General features: G+C 34.6%; 1 protein-coding gene across 1 annotated transcript in view; it reads left to right on the forward strand.

Moving 5' to 3' along the window:
• Positions 1-22479, forward strand: part of AP3B1 (adaptor related protein complex 3 subunit beta 1) — a 246442-nt gene that overhangs the window by 108000 nt on the left and 115963 nt on the right. The window contains exons 9-14 of the mRNA XM_057740597.1: positions 3278-3375; positions 6323-6377; positions 6465-6536; positions 8964-9026; positions 13299-13431; positions 17596-17705. Coding sequence (XP_057596580.1) covers positions 3278-3375; positions 6323-6377; positions 6465-6536; positions 8964-9026; positions 13299-13431; positions 17596-17705 — 531 coding nt within the window. The remainder of the gene's footprint in view (positions 1-3277; positions 3376-6322; positions 6378-6464; positions 6537-8963; positions 9027-13298; positions 13432-17595; positions 17706-22479) is intronic.

Consider the following 22479-nt stretch of genomic DNA (forward strand, 5'->3'; position numbering starts at 1 on the left):
TACTGGGTTGTCATTGTGAGTACTTAATCTGGTATCAGTCCATAATATTTGTATTTACCTGATAAGTGTTTTGAAGAGATTAACATATAGTAAAAGCACCTAGCATAATGCCTCATACATGGTAAATTTCAGCTGGTAGGAATAATTGGAAATCATCCTTACTTGGGTCCTCATATTTTTTGTTGTTGTTTTCACATCTTTTTATTTTAAATAACACTTTATATTTTAGAAGAATACATATGCACAGTAGAAAATTAGAAAATACAGGTGAGCAAAGCTAAATAAACTTAAAACATTATATTCTCATCACTGAGAAATCACTGTTAAAATATCTTAATGCAGTTTTTTCCAGACCTTTTTGCTGCATAAATGTACCTGTTTCACGTGTGTATGTCTGTACATATATATTTTTTAAACCAAGATAAAAATCATAGTATACATAGTATTTTTTTACCTGTTTTTTCTTCTAGTCCGTTCTCTATTTCTAGCTCAGTAAAATTTCATCTCATTTAATACCAGTTTACCTTAAATTCTTTTATAACTGCCTCATCTAAACCAGTTATGCTGCATTGTGTCTGGTTGTTATATCTTTTAAACCTCTCAAGTCTTGCAGAATGGTCCTCTGGTTTTGTCCGGTTGCTTCCTTTTCTATATCCTGTGTTTTCTGTTAACTGGAACTCTTATGTAAGGCTTGATGAATTCAAGTTCAATATTTTCTTAAACTTCTTTTAATTAAAAAAATTCTTAATGAATCATTCTATTCAACTAGTAAAAACTTTGAAAATGAGTTTCTTTTGAACTCCTTTGTTTTCTGATGTTTGAGAATTTGATCCCTAGAGCTTTGAATATGTATCTTAGGAATTAGTGGAAGTTTTTATCTTATACCTAGTATTTACTTTCTAAATCATGATTAAGTACTATTCACAATAATAACACATATGTTATTGTGTTAATGTTGTAAAATATGCTTATATTTTACTGTGCCCTTGCTTGACCTGATGGTACTTAAGTAGCTGTAACTTGCCACCTAAAACTGCTTTATAATTGACTCACTATTAATTTAACTTTGTCTTGGAAGTTAGTTTTATAGCCCAAATACTCACTGACCAAAAATATTCTTGCATAGTGAAACAAATAGAGGTAGTTTGTACTTTTTGTATCAGTATGTTTTGGTTCCCTGGTTATTTAATTATGGACCAAACAGAGGTAGTTTATTTTTTGTTCCAGTGCCTTTTAGTATGCTGCTTAATTGATGCCGCTAAATATATATAAAGGTTGACTTTTGAAGGATTGTGAATAGAGGGGGGTTTTTTGTTGTTGTTTTTAAGCTTTGTTCTCAACTTGCAAGAGAGACTTTGAGAATTTGTTTCAGGAAACTTTGTCAGTGCTGCGTAGATTGAATTGGCGATGAGAGAGAGTGGAAGCAGTGTTGGGAGGCTGTGCTTACAGTCCAGATAAGGTGATAGCGGTGAATGGTTAGAAACAGAGAAGTTCTTACAGGTGTACTTTCTTGTGAACATACATAATGTAACTGTTGAAGGCCTATGAGGTTGTGTACTTTCAGTTGTTTCGGAGTTTGGAGTTTGGAGCTTCTTCCCTCGTGGCTTTTACAAATTAGACTATAAATTTCAAATTTGGGATATTGAAGAGATTTTAAAACTGTTAGATTTGTAAGTATTGGGGAAAAAGAAGATCTTTTAGCCCTGTTGGGTTTGGGAGTGCCCTAATTAATGTATCAGAACAGGTGACATACTAAGTGGAATCTAGAATCTTAAAAACATTGGCACATATAGAAAGTACAGTTTATTAAGCTTCAGCTTTCTTTTCTGTCATACATTAATACTTATTACCCAACTGTGTGCTTTAACTTTTTTTTTTTTAAAAAAAGACTGTCACCTATTTGTAGATTGTCAGTCATTGAGTTTTTCTTAATAAGATTTTAAATTCAGCAGAGTTTGTTCTGTAGTTAAAGTGTATTTGTAGATCACAAGTGAAGAAATAAGATATCCTTAAACTCCTCAGATTCCTAAGCTATTTACAAGCTATAAATCAGTGTTGTAAAGAAAAAGTACACAAAAATGCCATACAGCAGTAAATGGAGGATGCTGTAAGTCTACTTTTAAATATGTTTCTTGTTTTAGAAGAAACTCTTTTTGCACCCTCAGGTACTGTATACTCTAGGCATACGTAAAACTCCTGCCATATATTTGTTAGAACCTTACAGTCCAAACAGAAGTAAAGTAGTATTAATATATCTTCCTAACCAAAGAGAAAATGATTTCTGTAGCTCTTTCTCTGCAGTTGTCACACGCTGAACTGGATACTTTCAGCAAGTGGAAAGTCTGGGGTTTTGATCTCTGGATCTAAGTGTAGAGGCATGTAGGAGAAACATAGTATTCTTATATTTTATGACAAAGAAATTCTGATTACCCCGTAATAGCTTTGAACCGAAGACTATTTTTAAGATTCTGCATTTTGAAAAACAAGATCATTTCAAATGCTGCTGTTTTAGAGGAATTGTTTTAATAGAGTCCCTTTAATTATAACTTACATATATTGACTTTTTTTTGGTTTTCAGAATTTTAACCTAGTTACTGCTGTTATCCTTAAGTGTCTGGTTTCATTTCCTGTCTCAGAGAAGCAGCAGCACTAGGAAGAGTGTGGGATTTGGATTGTGTGTTGAGCTTTGCGGTGTACTGTCTGTCAGACCTTGGTAGTTCATTTAACATTCATTCTTTTCTGAGGATTTATTGGTTTCCTAGGGTTGCCATAACAAATTACCAAAAACTGAGTGGATTAAAACAATAGAAATTTATTCTCTCACATTTCAGGAGGCCAGAAGTCTAAAATCAAGGTGTCGACAGAGTTTGTTCCTCCTGGAGGCTCTGCAGGAGAAATGAGCTTCTGATGGTTGCCAGCAGTCTTTGGCATTCCTTGACTTACATGCCTCACTGCCATGTCTGCCTCCATCTTCATATTGCCTTCTTCTCTGTCTCTGTGTGTCCTTTTCTGTCTCTGATAAGGACACTCACATTGGATTTAGGGCCCACCCTAATCAAGTATGATTTCACCTTGGTCATTACCTTAATAACATCTGCAAAGACTTTATTTTCAAATAAGGTCACATTCTGAGGGTAGGCATTCTTAGTGGAACACTATTCATCTTACTTCACAGGAATTTTGTAGGAGTTAAACGAAATAATATGTGAGAATATGCTTTGATGCTGTAGTATGAAACTGTTTATAGTTCTCATTGTTTTCATGCTTTATTTTTTAGGTGGTTATGGCAGTTGCTCAGCTGTATTGGCACATAGCACCAAAATCAGAAGCTGGCATTATTTCTAAATCACTAGTGCGTTTACTTCGTAGCAATAGGTAGGACATAATTTTATATGTTTTTCCTTTTGTGTTACTTTAAAAGTGATGTTTGAACAAATAAGAAGTGTCTTTTAGGCATTTAACATGCGACTCTGACTGTATTTTATCAATGAGATTTCATACTTAAGGGGATTATTATAAAAGCCTTGAGATTGGGACTTCCCTGGTGGCGCAGTGGTTAAGAATCTGCCTGCCAATGCAGGGGACACAGATTTGATTCCTGGTCCGGGAAGATCCCACATGCTGCGGAGCAGCTAAGCCTGTATACCACAACTATTGAGCCCGTGCTGTAGAGCCTGAGAGCCACAAATACTGAGCCCACGTGCTACAGCTACTGAAGCCTGTGCGCCTAGAGCCTGTGCTCTGCAACAAGAGAAGTCGCCACAATGAGAAGCCCGTGCACCACAACAAAGACTAGCCCCCGCTCGCCACAACTAGAGAAAGCCTGCACACAGCAATGAAGACCCAATGCAGCCAACAAATAAATAAATAAATTACTTTAAAAGATTTTTTTGAAAAAAGGAAAGAAAAATCAATATTTTATTAAAAAGTCTTTACCCCCAAAAAATAAAAAAAAATAAATAAAAAAATAAATAAATAAAAAAATGAAAAAAAAAAAGTCTTTAGGTTATTGATCTCAAAGGTAATGCTAAATATTGAAGATTTTTTAACCTCAAACCCAAAGAAATTGAAAATTTTTTTTTTGCATATAGTACAAGTGTGAGTGAAAAATTATCTGCACTCTGGCTGTGGGATTTATTTTAATTAACTTTTAGAAAAGACAAATGCATCATTTTTTGATATGATCTCCTTGCTTTTCAATACACTTTGTCCATCTGTCAACAAGCTTTCGTATTCCCCCATTAAAAAATATTTTAGACTGAGCTTTGAGCCACAAATGCGCCGCTGTCTTCACTTCATCAGAAGTGAATCTTCATCCTTGAAGGACTGCTTTCAGGGGACCAAACAGGTGAAAGTCCAGTGGAGCAAGATCAGGATTATAGGGAGGATGCTTTAACACCTCAAAACGAAGTTTTTGCAGAGTGTCAACAGTGTGGTCAGACGTGTACAGACGTGCATTGTCATGCAAGATCACAATGCCCTTGGATAGCAGTCCTCTGCATTTAATCTGAAGTTTAGTCTTGAGCTCTTCAGTAAGCATCTCACTGTAATGAGCGCTGTTGATTGTTGAACCTTTTTCCTGATAATCTTCCAATACTGGCCCTTGAGAATCCCAGAAAACTGTCGCTCATCTATTTGACAGAATCACTTCACATGTATGCTCAGTGTTATCATTAGCCATGGACGTGGACAGGCATCTGGCTCCTTCTTGATGGGTAACACTTGTGCTACTTTCCTTGAACCTCTCTATGCATTCATACACACTTCTTTGTGACAAAACACTTTCTCCATACTGCGCACAAAGTCTCTGATAAATAACGGCACCCAGGTACACCCTCAGACCACAAAAAATGAATCACTACATGCTGCTCTTTTGTGCAAATCACAAGTGGGGCATCCATTTTTGCTCGCACAGCAGTTACAGATAAACTGATAAAACATGTTCCCACCTGCACAGCAGTGACTGAGGAGACAGCAGCCTTGAACGGAAAGTGCTAATAAGACAGTGAGGCCAACAGAAGTTTTAATATAACCAGAGTGTGGATGATTTTTGACTCACCCTCACGTGCTGTTATCAGTAGCATAGCATTAGTGTTTGATATTTCTAGGTATGACAGTAATAAGATTTGGGAGTTGTATTAAATCTGGAATCACCGAAAAACTGTATTAAATGTATTATCAGATTGGACTTAGTGTAATTATACGTGACTTTATATAAGGCAATACATGTGCTGAATTATGTAGTTTATGACAGAATTACTGCTTCCTATACAGTTACAATATTTAATTACTATAATTTGTTCTATTTAAGAAGAGAGCTGTGTTCTTAATAGCTACTTATTTTAAAGAAATGCATACTCTTTCCATCTCCTGGAGGTAGGTAGGTAGGTAGATCGATAGATAAATAGAATACTTTTCTCTTTAATTTTACCTCTCTATAATTCAGCAATTTGGGTCAACAATTCACAAATTTTGAGTTCCTGTACTTTCAAAGTTTAAGATCAGATTTTTGCCATTTGTTTTGTTTTCTGTATTTAAGACTGCTATTGTTTCTAGCTATTTAGCTTACCGTGGATATTTTGTAGTAATTAGTTAATTTAAATTAAAAAAAAATTTTTTTTCTGTTGAGTCCTTCTGCTGATAGAGTTGAGAGGAATTTGTCCTTAACTCAACTTAGTGCCACAACTATAGTCCTAGTTTGGCTTTTACCATTCCTTAATAAGATACTATTTCCTTTGTGTTCCTCTGTCTTTGTACATAGTCGTTCATTCCCTTTTATCAGTTCAATAATTTTTGTTTTCCATAGCTGGTTCAAAGGAGAATCTGGAATGCGTCTTTCTCATGAAGCATTATACCACATTCAGTTCTACATTCATTTCTTAGATATTTGGACATAAAATAACATGGCTTGTTTTTAACCCATCTTTTACTCTGGGCAGAACTGAGTTACATGGTGAGCCTTCCAATCAAGAGTTTGTATTAACACTGTGGTCGTATTTGTCCCATCAACCTTAAGAATACCTTCTTTGCATGTATTCAGAGCAGCTACAGTATTGACTGTACATCTTAGCAATACAGTATTAAAAAACTTTGTCTTAACTCTTCCTCATGATGAATCAAATCTGATTTAATAGTTATAAGGAAAATGTATTTTTAAAAGCAGGCATAAATATCTAAAATTTACTAAAAACTTTTCAGTATTATGTTTAAGAGTTCCATTCAATGTGAAGCTTATTGATGATTCTTTTTCTTTAATGTACTGTTTACTTAAAGATATTTCATTGGAAAATATACCCAGTGAAAATTCTCCTTTAATTTCTAGGGAGGTACAGTATATTGTCCTACAGAATATAGCAACTATGTCAATTCAAAGAAAGGTACGTATGTTGTGAACACAAAATTCAAGAGAGAAATTAATATACTAGTACCATAAATGTATTTATGTATTTATTTTTGTAATCTAGGGTATGTTTGAACCTTATCTGAAGAGTTTTTATGTTAGGTCAACTGACCCAACTATGATCAAGATACTGAAGGTATGCATGCTCTTATTTTTCAGATACTTTAATGCATGTTTACTTTGATGCTGTTACTGTAACTTTTTAGTTTAGCATCTGCAAAATGGAGACCTGCTTTGTTTTGTTTTGTTTTTTGTTAATAGATACATTGAGGAATTTTCTTTATGCTTTTTAAACGACATTATTATATACTAATTGCTGTGCTGCATTCTAATAATACAGAGTTAAGACATGTCACCTGTACCTTGAATAACTCACAGTATGTGAAGGAAACAGACAATGGGAATAGATAATTTCAGCCCTGTGTGTTTTAAGGGATATAGAGATTTGAATTGAGTGAGAAAATAGAAAGATGGGACTAATTCTCTGGGATATTTAGAAAAGACTGATGGAAAAGATGATAAGTTTGAGTGGATCTAAAAAAAAAACATGATTTTTTTCAATTTTTTTGTTGTTGGTAAGTTGATTAGGAGGTTGTAGTGTTGGGTGTAGGAGAAAGGCATGTTTTATGCTAACACAAAGGATTATGAAAGAGTGTTGTGCTCAGGGAATAACTACAGTATAGAGTATAGTTACGGATATAAAGTTATAATGACTAAAACATGTGATATTTAGATAGAAAAATAAGTGGAATAGAATACAAAGCCTGGAAACAGGTCTATGCATATCAAAATGTACCATGTAAGAAAGGAAACATTATAAACCAATGAGGACTATTCAGTAATAGACTATTCAATAAATATTGGAATGACTGGTTATTCACGTGGAAACTGAGTTTAATCAAAAATAAAGAAACAAAAAAACCAAAAAAATGAAAAAAAACTAAGACACACTCAAATCGAAGGATACATTTACAGAATATTTGGTTCACAGTCATCAAAAGTGTCCAGGTTGTGAAGATCAAAAGAAAGGTTGAGGGAACTTTCAGACTGAAGGAAACTAAAGAAACAACTAAATACAACGTATGATGTGGATCCGGACTCTTTTTTATACATTGTTGAGATAATTAGTGAAACTTAAATATGTGATTATTGCATAGATGTGATGTTGTCAGTGTTAATTTCCTCGTTTTCTTGGTTGTATTGTGGTCTGTAGGACAGGGTCCTTGTTTGTGGAAAATATGTATAGGTGTGTTTCAGGGTGATGTGGTATCATTTTAGCAACTCTAGACTCAAATGGTTCAGATAAAAACTACTTTTTACCTTTTCTATATGTTAGAGATTGTTTTTTAAAGGTGTACAAAAAATTAAAATGTTCTCATCAAAATAAAATGAAAAGTCAATTCATAATCTAGGAGAGAATATTTCCAGTACGTATATTTGAAAATTGACTAGTATCCAGAATATATAAAGAAGAACTACAATCTGTGCCTTTTAATTAGCATGTTAGACCATTTACTTTTAATGTAATTATTGATATGAGTGTGTTTATGTCTACATCTTGTGTTTTGTTTTTCGTTTGTCCCATCTGTTTTCTGTTCCTCTTTTCCTCTTTGAAGCTTTTCTTCATATTAATTTATTTTTTTTATGAGTAGAAACTGACATTTTTTTAGCACGCCTATTGGAGGTGAGCTTTTAATTGCATATTTCTTGTAACTATAAATCCAGAAGAGAGAATTAAAATGTCTTAAGTATTTGAGGTGGTAGGATGAAGAAAAACTAATCAAGGGAATTAATTGGTATCTGGAACATAGAGGTATTATGTTGAAGGCAAGTTGTTTTCTAACTTTATTATTAAAAGAAAAAGAAATAGAGCAGAGATTAGGAAGCCGGGTAAGGAGCCTGGTGAACCCTCCTCGGGACTGGGGTGTGTGGGGACCCCCGCCAGGCCGGCCCAGCCTCGCGCACCTGCCGCGCCCCGGCCTGCGGGTCATGGTGCCGCTCGCTCCCACCGCCGCAGCAACTTCAGGAGCTTGGTTTTCATCTGGTACCCGTTGCACGGGCTGTTGTTTTTTTTCTTCTGTCGGTAAATTGCTGAGTGGGTCGAGGCCCCGCCCTTCCGCGCCCGGCCGCCTGGCCACCCCTCCCGGGCGCCCCGGCGGGTGTTCCTTCCCGGACGGCGCTGAAGGGCATGGCGACAGCAGCCCATGGGACCCGAGGCGCTGCCCGCCTGGCTGTAAAAAAAAAAAGAAAAAGAAAAAGAAATAGAACTACCTTAAGTTGTTCAGGTTAATTAGATATAAATTGTAAAGTTGGGACAAACAATTAAGGAAGAAGTAGGATTCTCATTTTTGTAATTATTTTTAAGCGCTATGTAATTATTCTCTGTTTGTAGGTGTTTGTAGGTGTAGGGAGACAAAGTTCACCTGAAGGGTATAATGCCTCACATTTGTAATAATGTAACTTTTTGTAAAAACAGAAATTATCTTTCTGTTAAATGCCTAACCTTTGTTAAATTCATCCCTTTTATTTTAAAATGTTTACTTTCTCTTTTTTTCTACCATAGCTTGAAATTTTGACAAACTTGGCAAATGAAGCCAACATATCAACTCTTCTTCGAGAATTTCAGGTTTGTGTACAATGCTAATTATATGATAACTTCTAAAACATCTGTTCAGTTTAAAGTTAGATATATATCTTTTTCAATTTAGATATGTGTAATTATGGAAATAAAACAGTGATTTGGGACAAGATTGACAACTAATAAATTTATAAATTTTCAAGAATAAACATTAACTACAAATTTAAAATTTAAGGGAAATGGAATAGTAGTCCCTTAAATGTTTTTGTATCATAGAATTTGAGAGACTGGTTTATAACTCTTTGTTTGAAAATAAGTTATTGTAAGGATTCTTTTTGTGCTGTCATCATCAATAGTCCATGCTATGCTCTGCACTCATGAAAATTATTTCACTTCTTACTTGGTTGTCCCTGTTTGATAGGTCTGCTACTGTTTTAGACATTGTCCAAGAAGCTTCATGTGTAGCTCCAAAAAATTGGTTTAAAATTGCCCTCATTGTGATTTTTTAAATTGTTGTTAATGTTTTGTTTTGCTGTATTTTTTAAATCATATACGCTAGTGGATGCTTCCCAGCTACACATCCCCCCCAAATACTAAAAAATTAGCTCATGGATCTTATGCCCTTTATGATGAAAGGGTTAGGTCTGAAGATTTAGTGGTGGAGCACAGTAATAGAAAACCTCATATCAATATTATGGGTTTTACATGTCAAAAGCAGTTTTCTTAACAAAAGTGTAGCACATGCTACACACTAATCACAGAGTTTTTGTCAACTCCCAGCTTTTATAGATTTAACTTATTTTGTTGCCATAATCATTCTATATGTCTGCATTAAATTTCTTTTTAGCTATATAGACGTATTTCTTTTTAACTATGTGATCTTACACGTTTAATGGGAGTAGTAGAGTATTATAACATGTTCACGCTTTATAATTTTGTAACTGAATTACTATACTTTCTTGCTATATATTTTCCTAGAAAAAGTCCTTGTAAAATTAGGGTATCTGCTTATCTTATATTTACATGCCAGAAAATATAGTAACTCTGTGGCAATCTCATCCACACGAACGAACCTGAATGTGAGTGGCATGGGGGAATTAAGAAAATTCACACAAGAGTATAGGAAAGCATGAGGTCGGGGGACTCAAGATCAAGTCAGTCAAGAGTCCCGAGCTCTGATTCCCATAGCGTATTTATTGAGAAAAAGCATTCTAGCATTCTAGATTATAAATCATGATAATGGACATCACAAGGTATATGCTTCAAATAGAGAAAAAAGTAGAACACCTTGTTTTTTATGACTACTAGCGGAGATAGTTAATCTTTAACTTGGAGCTGGAGCCATCAGGTTATATGACTGCTTTATCTCAATTGGTTTTCCTTGAGACTAGTTCTGCTTTCAGAACTGCTTGCAGCCATGTAGCCAGTCATGCGCTCTCAGGATTGTTACTCCAAGTCAGTGTCCTGTGTCCTCTGTGGTTCTCTGCATCTCCTCCCGCTTTTTGTTTATCGGACACACATCTGAGCTTCCCAGCATATGCAGCTAGTTGTTGTTGTTTTCGACTTTGTCGGAGGAGACGTCGCCAAAGCAAAGACAGAAAATTATCAAGATTAATATTCCTGTTATCACCAAAGCGGAGCCCCCAAATATGCGCAAATGGGGCACAGGATTTAATTTACCCAATTCATTAGCAGTATTGTCCAAATAATTTGATCCTGCTCGTAATTCCAATTTTTTGTCAAAAGTGTCAAGAATTTCCTTATGTAATAGCATTAATTCATAAGTCATGTTTCCTTGATTTAGCAAGTGTTGGCGTACTTTGTTCCAATTAAATTTTGAAGAATTATAAGGATAAGGAGTAACACAGAATTGAGTAATATTCCAGTCACAGTGAAGACGTAGTTGTTTCTGAAGACTGAAAATTTCATCTCCTGTCATTACCACAGCTTGTTGCAGGTCAGCTACCTCAGAAGCTATTTTATTATCAGTTTGATTCTGAGTGGACCAGAGCAGCTCAGAATTAGTATGCCATTGCTGCAAAAATTCTGTAGTTTGGATAGTCCAATGTGAAGCTATACCTGCGGTTGCTGCCGTGGCAGTTATTGCAATTAGACCTATTATGACAGCGACTAAGATTCCAATGAAACGTTTGGTTCTATATAGCATTTTTTAAATTATTTCCTGCAAGAAGTAAAGATTAGGAAACTCTTGCCAGGATCATTTCATTTGAACCGGCAGCCAAATTCCTGGGTGAGCTTTGAGTATATAGATTGATTTGGCATTATGATTAAATAATATGCTGAAATTTAAGCAAATATAAAAGGTACAGTTAACACAATTTAACAATAATTCATTAGTATCAAAGTTAGTACGTCCTTTCATTAGTAGGTAAGGGAATTTTACACAAGCTTGTATGTAATGTGTTTCATTACTAGTAAAGGAGAGCGCAGTATCATTACTGACCAAATTTCTAGTATAGTTTCCTTTCCAAGCATATATTTCATGAAGAGAGGCCATTAATTTCCATATTTGGTTATGAATTGGACCAGGAGAAAAGTATGGACTCGGAGGAGACATTCCTGATCCATGCCAGTATGTAATATCTCTAGATGCCTCAGTTGAGATAACAGTACCATGCTTATATTTTTTCCATCTTAAATCATATGGGGAAACGTAGCGTCGAGCCGAACCCCTAGGACTCCAATCAGTGACATTTCCTTGGGAAATATTAAGAAGCACTTGACCTTTACTTCCCCTGCATTTATCCCAACTGATCCAATTGGAAACGATCTCAAGTTTTTCTCTGGTAATCTATAGTATAAAACATTGCTTAAATTTGACTTGATTTTAAAGTTTTTGTCTTTGTGTTTGCATTTGTCCCTTTTCCTGTTGTCATGTGTAATCTGTTTGGGTGTCCTTTTGCTGTCTACTTTCTGCTTATGTCAGGGTTACTGGGGTTGTAGGGAATGAGTCTCGGGTAATTTTATGGCATTATTTAACTGTTTCAGGATATTGGTGAAGTCATTTCATTTAAACTCAGGATGCTTAGTAAGGTCCATTGTTTAGTCAGACTTTTTAATATATTCTTTCTTCATGTATCCTTTTCTTTTTTATCACTGTCTGTATTTGTACCTCATTTCTGTGTTTATGGGTTATGTTCATAGATGTGTACAGTTTATTCAAAACTTTTTGAGAAAATAAGGAACTTTTTTAAAGACTCATTTTTTTGTAATTGAGGAAGTTAGGTAATCAACTGGGAAATAGTTTTAAATACAGTTGATCTTTCCTGCATGGAACTAAGAGAGTTTAATTTGTTTAATTTATTTCTTCAACATTTAATCGTGTTTTGGTACCATTGTCACTAAATTCGTGTGTCTTTTAGATATTCTTGGATTTTCTCCCCCATTTGCCATTTAGGCACCATTTAAATGCGTATCCTGTTTTGCATGTTAGATGAACATGGTGTTAATCCTACAATATGCACTTGTCATTTGAAGTTGGGGATTTTTTTAAAATTTCAGTTGAAAATGAGATTTTAAATTCTTTTTATATATAATATTGTGTATAAGTATGCATATTTGTTTCTGTATACAATAAAAGCTTAGTTTTTAAATTAGGAAAGTTATAACCAAGGTAAAGTTCTTTAGGTCTTATAATAAATAATTGATTAATTTCTTTTTAAGTTTATATACATACATGGTTTTTGCTGTATTTTTGAAGCATTCTTTTCAGGAAACTCTTTTTCAAAAGTGTGGTGTTTTGTTGCAGATCGATCAGTTATAAAGTCTTTACTGAAATGCTACTCACTGTAGCTGTTGTAGTTTTACTACCATTCAGATGGCATTTTGAAAGTATAAAATGTTTATCAGTATCGTTATTGGTCCTTTTCCTCCTCTTCTGCCAATTTTTAGGTTTAGTATCTCTGAAAAAGCAACCCTTTTTTCATAGATTCACAGTTGCTGCTGGTTAAATGAACTGAAACCTCCAAAGAGAGGGCTCTCATCCTCTCTTTCAATCTTGCACTTAAACTAATTGCTGTCTTTGGGTGACTGCTCCCCACTGTCTGTTTTGGAGTCACACGCCACTGTGGCCACAGGTGAATGAACCTGGCTTGAAAATGTGCCTCTTCTATAGCCACATTCTTTAAGTGAAAAAACAGAACTAAATTAAGTCAAGAGTTGGACCTCCTGTTGTGCCTGTAGATGAGACGATTATGTATTCTAAAATTCTTATATTTTAACAGAGCTTAATATTATAGGGATTTTTTTGTTCACTTGATAGTACCAATGTATAAACTAATTGAGATATTTTTTTTTTAGACCTATGTGAAAAGCCAGGATAAACAATTTGCAGCAGCCACTATTCAAACTATAGGCAGATGTGCAACGAACATCTCAGAAGTCACTGACACTTGCCTCAATGGCCTGGTGTGTCTACTATCCAACAGGGATGGTAAGTTGACGGTTTCATTTTATTTTCAAATAATTTATGATTTGAATATTTTTGGTATGATCTACAAATTGTAACTTCTTTTTAGTATTGCATTTTAGTTTTTCCTGTATGTCCAGTAGTATGATTACAATGAATAGTAACATTTTATCTTTGAAATACACACACACACACACGCATGCACACACATTTTTGTTGTTGTTTTATTAAATTAGATAATTAACTTACAAACAGAATTTTCTTGCCTGAATGGAACTAAGAAAGTGTAATTTGCTTATTTCTTCACAATTTAATCACCTTCACTGCACAATCCACAGAGGTTCCATTTTACTGCTTTTTAATGGCATGTAAGTCATATATAATATTGGTTCACCTGCAGAGGGTGCTAAAAGCAGGCAAATAACTACAACATGAGAAGTTATAAAGGCTAGATCAAAAAAGTATATAAACATGTAACTTAAAAGTTTTTTTTTCCAGAAAGCCACTTAATAATTTTATATTCAAGATTAATTAGATTTAAAAGTCATTTGGAACAGCTTCATGTTTTTAAGCCAACAGTGTCTAAACATTTTGTAAAACTGGATAGGTAATATCTAGTAAAATACATAATCTGCATTTTATACTTTCTGTGGTAAAACGTCAGTTATTTCTATGATATGGCTTTAGAATAAATGAGACCGTTCGGAGAAAGACAAATGATTTCGCTTTCACCTTTAAAATAATTTATTTATTTAGTTAAAATGAGATTAAAACAAGGGATTCTGTTTAGGAAAAGCATAATTTTCTGTGTAAAATTATTGAAGTTATTTGTGGAATTCTAGATGTAATTATGTCATCTCTAGACCCAGGCATATATGACATAGCAACCACAAAGTGAAATATAACAAAATTGATTACTTTTTATATTTTATTTGAAAAGTAACTTTTTACTGCAATGTTACTCCTAATTGTCTTTTTCCACATGTAGATCTCTTTAGAAAGCTGTAATGTTATTGTAAATACTAAAGATGAAAAAAATTTTTGAAACAAAATTTATGCCCAAATAAGAATCGTCTTTCCTATAAGCATAAAATTATAATGTTTAACCTGTAAATTCAAGATATTATGATGGATAGAACATTTTTCTATATGTAACTTCAGATAAGTGGCAAGAAAAATTATCAAGGAAATAGATTTTTTTTTAAATTGACTGTAGAAGGTAACTACAGAGGATAGGGTGTGCTAAGTGTCATCCATTTTATCTATTTCTGCTTTTAACAATAACATCCTTTTTTGTCTGTATTTTTATGTCACATTTTAAAATGTGAGTTAAAAAATATTTTCATTTTCCTATGTCTTTAATAATGACTTTCTATTTGATCAAACAAGACATACTTCAATTGATTGCATACAAAAAGCATTGCAAATCAGTTAGAAAACTGGCTGGTTCTTTCAAATACATAATGGATTCAAGGTTTGTCAGTTTTATATTTTGACCCCTTTTTCTCAGGTGAAATTTTCAAGCTGGATTTTAAAGCAGTTGTTTCTACTTCAGCTTTCTAACACATAAATTTATCAAAAAATGTTTTTTATTGGCTTTGATGTAAAAGGTGAATATTCTATACCCCTGTAGTACTTTTTTTTTAGCAAGGTTTGCTTTTATCTATTCTTTAAAATTTTTTATTTTATATTGGAGTATAGTTGATTTACAGTGTTGTGTTTGTTTCGGATGTACAGCAAAGTGATTCAGTTATACATATACATATATTTATTCGGCATGGACAGGACTTCTAGTGAAGGTTGCCCTAAAATAGTCCATTATCACTATGTAAGATTCACTGATAAACAAATTTCTTAAAGACCTTAAGGAGAAATCTGCATTTCAGTTGACTTATGATAATTTAATTCCTCAGTTAATTTTCTTTAGGTAATATATTAGCAAAATTTGCTTGTCTGAATAACCTTCTTACCATCTACTGTAAACTAAAAGAATTGGGGCAAAAAGACTATTTTTTGTTTTGTTTTATGTAATATAATAGGCAGTTGTTGAAAACTTGAATCAGTTGAGGTATTTAGTATGTATAGAATAGATGAATAAGATATTCATCAACCTATAAAAAGTTTCTGCCTTTAAAGAGCTTACAACCTAATGGAGGGCGACAATAATATAAAACAAGTGTACTATAGTCTTCCTTATATTGTCCACTTACTCAGTTGCCAGCTATCTGCTCTCATGCAGAACTAGACTACCTATGTTTGAATGTTAATGTTGTCTTGAATAAATTACCCAGTCTCCCTGTGCTTCAGATTCCTCATTTGTGAAATGAAGATAATAGGAGGCTGTACTAATCTTGAGACCCTTAAGTGAAATAAACCGGTCAAAGAAAAACAAATACTGAATGTTCCTACTTGTATGACATATTAAAATAGTCAAATTCGTAGAATCCAAGAATAGAAAGGTGCTTGCCAGGGGCTAGAAGAAAGCGGAAACACAGCTACTAATCAGCAGGCGGCGAGTTTCAGTTACGCAAGGTGCATAAGCTCTGGACATCTACTGTACAACTTTATACCTGTAGTCAACAGTAATGTAATTTATGGTTAAAAATTTGTTAAGAGAGTAGGTCTCATGTTGTGTTCTCATTAAAATAAAATAAAAATTTTAGAAATAGTAGGCTGTACTTCTTAGAGTGAGGGCCATTAAGTTCTGTTGAGGACAAGCAGAAAGTTTGGAAAGGCCCAGAACATAAGATCATTTTGTCCTTGTGGTGGAGTACCACCGCAGTGCTGAGGTCTTTGAAAACCAGGAGGCAGCATAAAGGAAAAATAGGGTAGAATTACCTAAAGGGGATGAGAAGGCACCTGGGTTAGGCAGAATAACACGCCCACCTCCCAACCCAACGCCTAAGATGTCCAGGTCCTGATGCCTGGAACCTGTTATCTAATATAGCAGAAGGAACTTTATAGATGTGATTAAGATTCTTAAGATGGAGAGATTATTCATCCACTAATCTTAGACCTACTGTAACCAGAAAAGTCAGATGTCAGAAGCAGAGGTTAGAGTGATATCTTTGCTGGAAGGGGGCGTTGAGCCAGGGAATGTGGGCAGCCTCTAAAATTTGGAAAAGGCAAAGAACAGATTTCCTCCTAGAACCTCTGTGGAGAACTTAGTGCTGTTAACACCTTGATTTTAGCTCCATAAGACTCATGTTCACTTCTGGCTCCAGAACTGTAAAATGATAACTTTGTGTTGCTTTAAGACATTAAGTTTGTGATGATCTGTAACAACAACAGTAGGAAACTATTTTTTATATACCTATTTAACCAAAGGGTAAATAATGCCATATTTATTTCAACTACAGCCAGCCCTGACTCTGCATGTGGGGGAGAAAGCCACTCATAGGAACTGAAATCTTCAATAGAGGAACGCTCGTATTGCCAGGGAGGTCTGGCAGGAGAGGGATCCAGGATAATAAATATTCTCTCCTGCCCCCTTGATCTCTTGCTGGTGCTTTCTGTTGGCTAAACATACCTAGAAATGAGGGACAAAGGAATCGGTTGATGCAGTCCACAGAAGTCAGCCTCTAAGGGCACAGAGATGGGCCAAGAAATGCAGAGTGGATTCACACATCAAATGGAAACGGTTTCACTCACAAGCCCACTCTTTCTGGCTCTGAAGTCCATGCTATTCCTATAGTAACACCTTTCCTACTACTAATAATACTGCTTCACTTTTCTAGACCTACCACTTAAGGAATTTTTTTAAAGTTTGCTCTTTTCTTTAGAATTGAAAAAAATGTTACTTGGATTTGAAGTATTTGATTACCACTATAAATTGCTAGGAATCAAAGAACAGTATTTAAGAGCTGTGATTAAAAGCCAAAGACACCTGAACATTATGGTGATTGCATAATCTAACCTCACTTTGCTTTTCTGAATTAAAGAAGCAGATTAGAAAGGGCTACCAGAAGCTAGGAGACAGCAACGGAAGTTAGACGTTAAAGTGTACTCTTCTGCTTTAGATGAATGTTCACTCCCAACATTTAGATGTACACTCATGGTAATAGTTTTCACTTAGTCATTTAAGACATGTAGAATGTTTTGCTAATTTAAATTTACATTTTACCAAGAATAATAAGTTTGAATTGAATTATATGTATTTAATATGAATAATCTGATTTTTTTTTTCAGAAATAGTTGTTGCTGAAAGTGTGGTTGTTATTAAGAAATTATTGCAAATGCAACCCGTGCAACATGGTGAAATTATTAAACATATGGCCAAACTCTTGGACAGTATCACTGTGAGTACCAGTTAAGAGATCTTTGCTTTCAGCACCAATTCAGTCGAATTTTATTCAGTAAATTATAGTTTTGTTAAAATAAATAGATATACTGAAGTATAATGGTTAAGAGAGCTGGACTCTCTTTGTTCTAAGATTCCACATTGTTTTGGAAGGGAATCACAAATATGAAAAAGGAAGGATACAATAAATACTGCAGTATTGGATTGGAATTGGAGAGAACAGTGTGAACTTCATGGGTTCTTATATAGATAGCTAGGTGTGTTGGAGTGTATATGCATATATGTGTGTGTCTACACACGTTTGTATGTACACATATGAATGCATGCACGAGTATACAAACATCTGTTTCCTAATGCTGTCTTTTAAGAGGGCCTACATGCAATAATAACCCCAGTACCAATGAGCACACTTAATGCCCAGATCTTGTTTTGTTTTGTTTTTTTAATTGAGATATAATTTCATACCATAAAATTTACCCTTTTAAGTATGTAACTCGGTGGTTTTTGGTATATTCACAAGGTCATGAAACTGTGGCGACTCTGTAACTCTGGAACATTTTCCTCATTCCTAAAATGAAGTCCCTAAACTGAAACTCCTGATCCTCCCTTTACTGCAGCTCCTGACAGCCATTAATCTACTTTCTGTCTCTGGATTTGCTTAGTCTGGACATTTCATACAAATGGAATCATACAACAAGCCTTGTGTGTCTGGCTTTTTTCACTTAGAGTGTTTGCAAGGTTCATGCATGTCGTAGAATGTCGTAGTGTTATCTGCCTCTGTGTGGACTTTGGTTTTGAAATTCCATTCAGCATTTAAAAGAACCAGGGCTCCTTAGAGAAATGGCTGATTTCAGAGCTAGCGCAAGGAAAGAAGAAGATAATCTTGAAATATCTTATTGGGCTGTAAAAACAAGGCAGTGTTCACAGAATGGTAGCCACATGTCAAAAAATACAGGAGCCAGTTTAAAGGAGCTCTCCCACTGGCTAATTTGAGCACAAAATAAATGATAGTAAAAGGATCATAAGCTATCGAATAGGATAAGAATCTCTGAATCCACACTGGAATGGATGAATGAATGAATGCGTAAGGAGAAAGGGAAGTTCTTCCTTACAGTGCAAAAATGACTAATAACTGAAGAAGAATAAAGGATGGAATTGGAATATCACCATTTGCCAGCCATCACATCAGTAATTGGTTCAGGTGAGAATCATTAACAAATGCTGAAAACTAGGGGGTGAAAATTTGAGTAGTAACAGGATATTTGCACCATCTCAAAATATATCCTCATAAGATATTCTTAATTTAAAAGGGCAAATTAATGACTTGACTTTACAATGGAGAAACCTAGGAGAAACTACCTGAACCAAATGAACATAGTTAACGTTGCCAGAAATGAGATTATGTACCTCATGATGAGATACACTGAATAAAACTCAGCATCGACTCTTGCATTCTTGCCAAAAGTGAATAACTTGAATCTAATCGTGAGACAAAACCAAGTGAGGGTATTCTACAAAATAACTGTCTTATAGTCTTTAAAAATGCTAATATCATGAAATGGAAAGAAAAACTCAGGAATTTTTACAGGTTAAAAGAGATTAAGGATATGTTAACTCTATGTAGCACATAATTTTGGATTTTCTTTTCCTATAAAGAATTTTATAGGGGTAAGTGAAAAAATCTCAATAAAATCTTTAGATTAGATAATAGTATTGGTTCAGTATTCAGTTTCCTGGTTTTAAAATAATTTTACTGTGGTTATTATATAAGAGCATTCCTTTTATTAGGAAGTTTACACTGAAGTATTTCAGGGTGTTACGGCCTATCTACAATTTTGAGTGATTTGGAAACTAGAATGTGTATATACAGAAAGCTAGAGCAAATGTAGTAAAATATTAACATTTGGGAAATATAGGTGAAGGTTATTCAGTAATTCTTTTTACTCTTCTTGCAAGTTTTCTGTACATCTGAAATTGTTTAAAACTTGAATTAAATTTAAAAATATGTAATCACTTTTGCTCTGTCACTTATATGTCCTTACTTTAAAATCACAATACTTCACTTTGCCCACCAGTGTAAAATAGTTGAGAGTAAAAGAACCTTTGTTGTTGCACTCCAGTGTTCATGGCAGCACTATTTACGATAGCTAGGACATGGAAGCAACCTAAGTGTCCATCAACAGATGAATGGATAAAGAAGATGTGGTACATACATACAATGGAATATTACTCAGCTGTAAAAAGCAATGAAACTGGGACATTTTTAGAGACATGGATGGACCTAGAGACTGTCATACAGAGTGAAGTGAGTCAGAAAGAGAAAAACAAATATTGTATATTAACACCTCTATGTGGACTATAGAAAAATGGTACAAATCAACTGGTTTGCAAGGCAGAAATAGAGACACAGATGTAGAGAACAAACATATGGATACCAAGTGGGGAAAGCAGGGCGGGTTGCGGGGGGAATGAATTGGGAGATTGGGATACCAGATTGTACACTCTAAATATATGCAGTTTATTGTTTAAAAAAAAAAAAAAAGAACCTGTGTTGTTGGAAGTATTGTGTTAGTTAATAAATGTAAAGCTCTTAGAACGTTGCCTGGCACACAGCACTGTGTGTTATCTGTTATTGTTATCTGTGTCCTGTTTCATTCTCTTCTTTAGATCTGAAGTTTTTGGAAAAATTATCTGACAAGAATTTTATTTCCTTACCTTCAACTCCTCAACTCATCACAGTGATTTTGACTCTCCACCACTCCACTAATTCTGCTTTTCCAAAGTCATTGACTTATCTCCTTTTATTAAATCCAGTGGATAATTTGCGGTCCACATCTGATCTTTTGTTAACATTTGATTTCACTGACTACTTCTTCCCTGAGACATTCTCTCCATGGCTTCTGTCTGGTTTTTCTTCAAATTCTTCTCCATTGTGTTTGCCTTTTCTTCTGCCTGTCTGTTGAATGTTGGTTAGTTTGACAGCTACTATTCTATAACTAGAGGGGTTGTAGTTTAAGGAGGGGGCAGTATATTACAGTCAGCCCTCGTATTCATGAGTTTTGCATCCACGAATTCAACCAACTGGGGACGGAAATTGTGATCCAAGTTGGTTGAATGTGCATATGCAACACCTATGACTGTATATTTATTGAAAAAAATCTGCGTGTAAGTGGACCGATGCAGCTCAGACCTGTGTTGTGCAGGGGCCACCCTGTTTCCTTGTTTGAAGGTGGGGTAATCTATACTCAGAGTCTGTTCAAAGGGATCACATTTGTACAGTTAAAGGTATTAGATGATTAGGTTTGGAGCCTACTAATCAGGACCAATTTTTAATCTCTCTGATGGCGAAGTTTTCTTTCTTTCACAGTGTTATTAAAGCTTGCAGAGAGGTTACACATTTATGTTGAAGCTAAGAATAATACTCATGGGGTCACTAGCATCTAATCTTCTGCCACATTCTCAACACAGTTCTTTGTCTTCATATCTACTGTTATTATTGGTTAATAAAGTCAGGACTTCTTACAAAGACTGTGTATGAGAGTTTAAGAGAGTGGACTTGAAAACCAGATGACTTGGGTTCAAATGTAGTCTCTGCCTTTTACTATCTTTGTGATCTTAAGCAATACTTGACTTCTTTCTGCTCCAGTTTTCTTCTCTGTAAAATGGGAACCATAGTACTGATAACTTTATAGATCTTTTGTGAGGAATGAATGAGTCAACAACATATTTGAAACACTTAGAACAGTGCTTAGTGTAATCTGTTATTATGATCATGGCTGTATTTAAAGTTTTTGAAGAAGACAGACTTAATAAGATTTGAATTCAGTAAGCATCCTGCTCCTCCATTTCTATTTTACTAATTTATTTAATGTATTTCCTGTAGTGTTAATCATATGCCAGGCACTATTCTAAGCACCTTAAAAAGACAAACCATTAATTTTAATAACAGCTCTGAAAGGTAGGTTCTATTCTGTTTTACATAAAAGAAAACTGAAGCACAGAGAGACTAAGTAACTTGCCTAAAGTCACATAGCTAGTAGGTCTGCTTTCTTAACCAATACGTCATGCTACATCTGTGTTCCATTTCAAGTATCTCAGTATTCAATTCACCTGCTACTCACTGACCTGGCCAGGATTTGATTGTTGTTTCCTTTTGATTCCCCCAAATCATTGACAAATTAGGCATTAGATTGGTACATATTTGTTCATATGTGGAACACATGTTTGACATTATTTGTCAGTGATCTGTTGACGGGAGATAAGAGGGTAAAACCTTTTCCTCAACCCTACTGAGATAGACATCCAGCCTCCTTGTGTACCAACCATCAAATTTCAGTAGTATTTTTAGTCATTATAACAATCACAAATACCCCTGCAGGTATTCAGATACTTTTTAGACAAGTGTTACATCATCTAGTAAGAACCACTTTTCTAAGCAAGAACTAATGAATCAAAGCAGGGAATTCTAAATCAGGCAAATCAAAGAATAGAGATACACAAATATATGTATATATTTATACACATAATTAAATGTATAAAGATAGACTAGGAATGTCTAACAGAAGTTCTAAATGAGAACTTGAAGGGACATGATATAAGGGAAATTCTAATATCTGGAAATAAATATTGAACAATCTTAGGCAGTCTAGGGGTAGGACGGGATTGGGCAGAATAAAAGTGTTTTGAAGGTCTCATGGGAGGAAGAGAGTGGAGGGAGTTGAAATTATTTTAGTATTCTCATCTTGTGTTTAAAAAGTAGTAAGGTGAAAATA

This window comes from Hippopotamus amphibius, chromosome 1, assembly GCF_030028045.1.
Source record: "Hippopotamus amphibius kiboko isolate mHipAmp2 chromosome 1, mHipAmp2.hap2, whole genome shotgun sequence".
NCBI lineage: Eukaryota > Metazoa > Chordata > Mammalia > Artiodactyla > Hippopotamidae > Hippopotamus > Hippopotamus amphibius.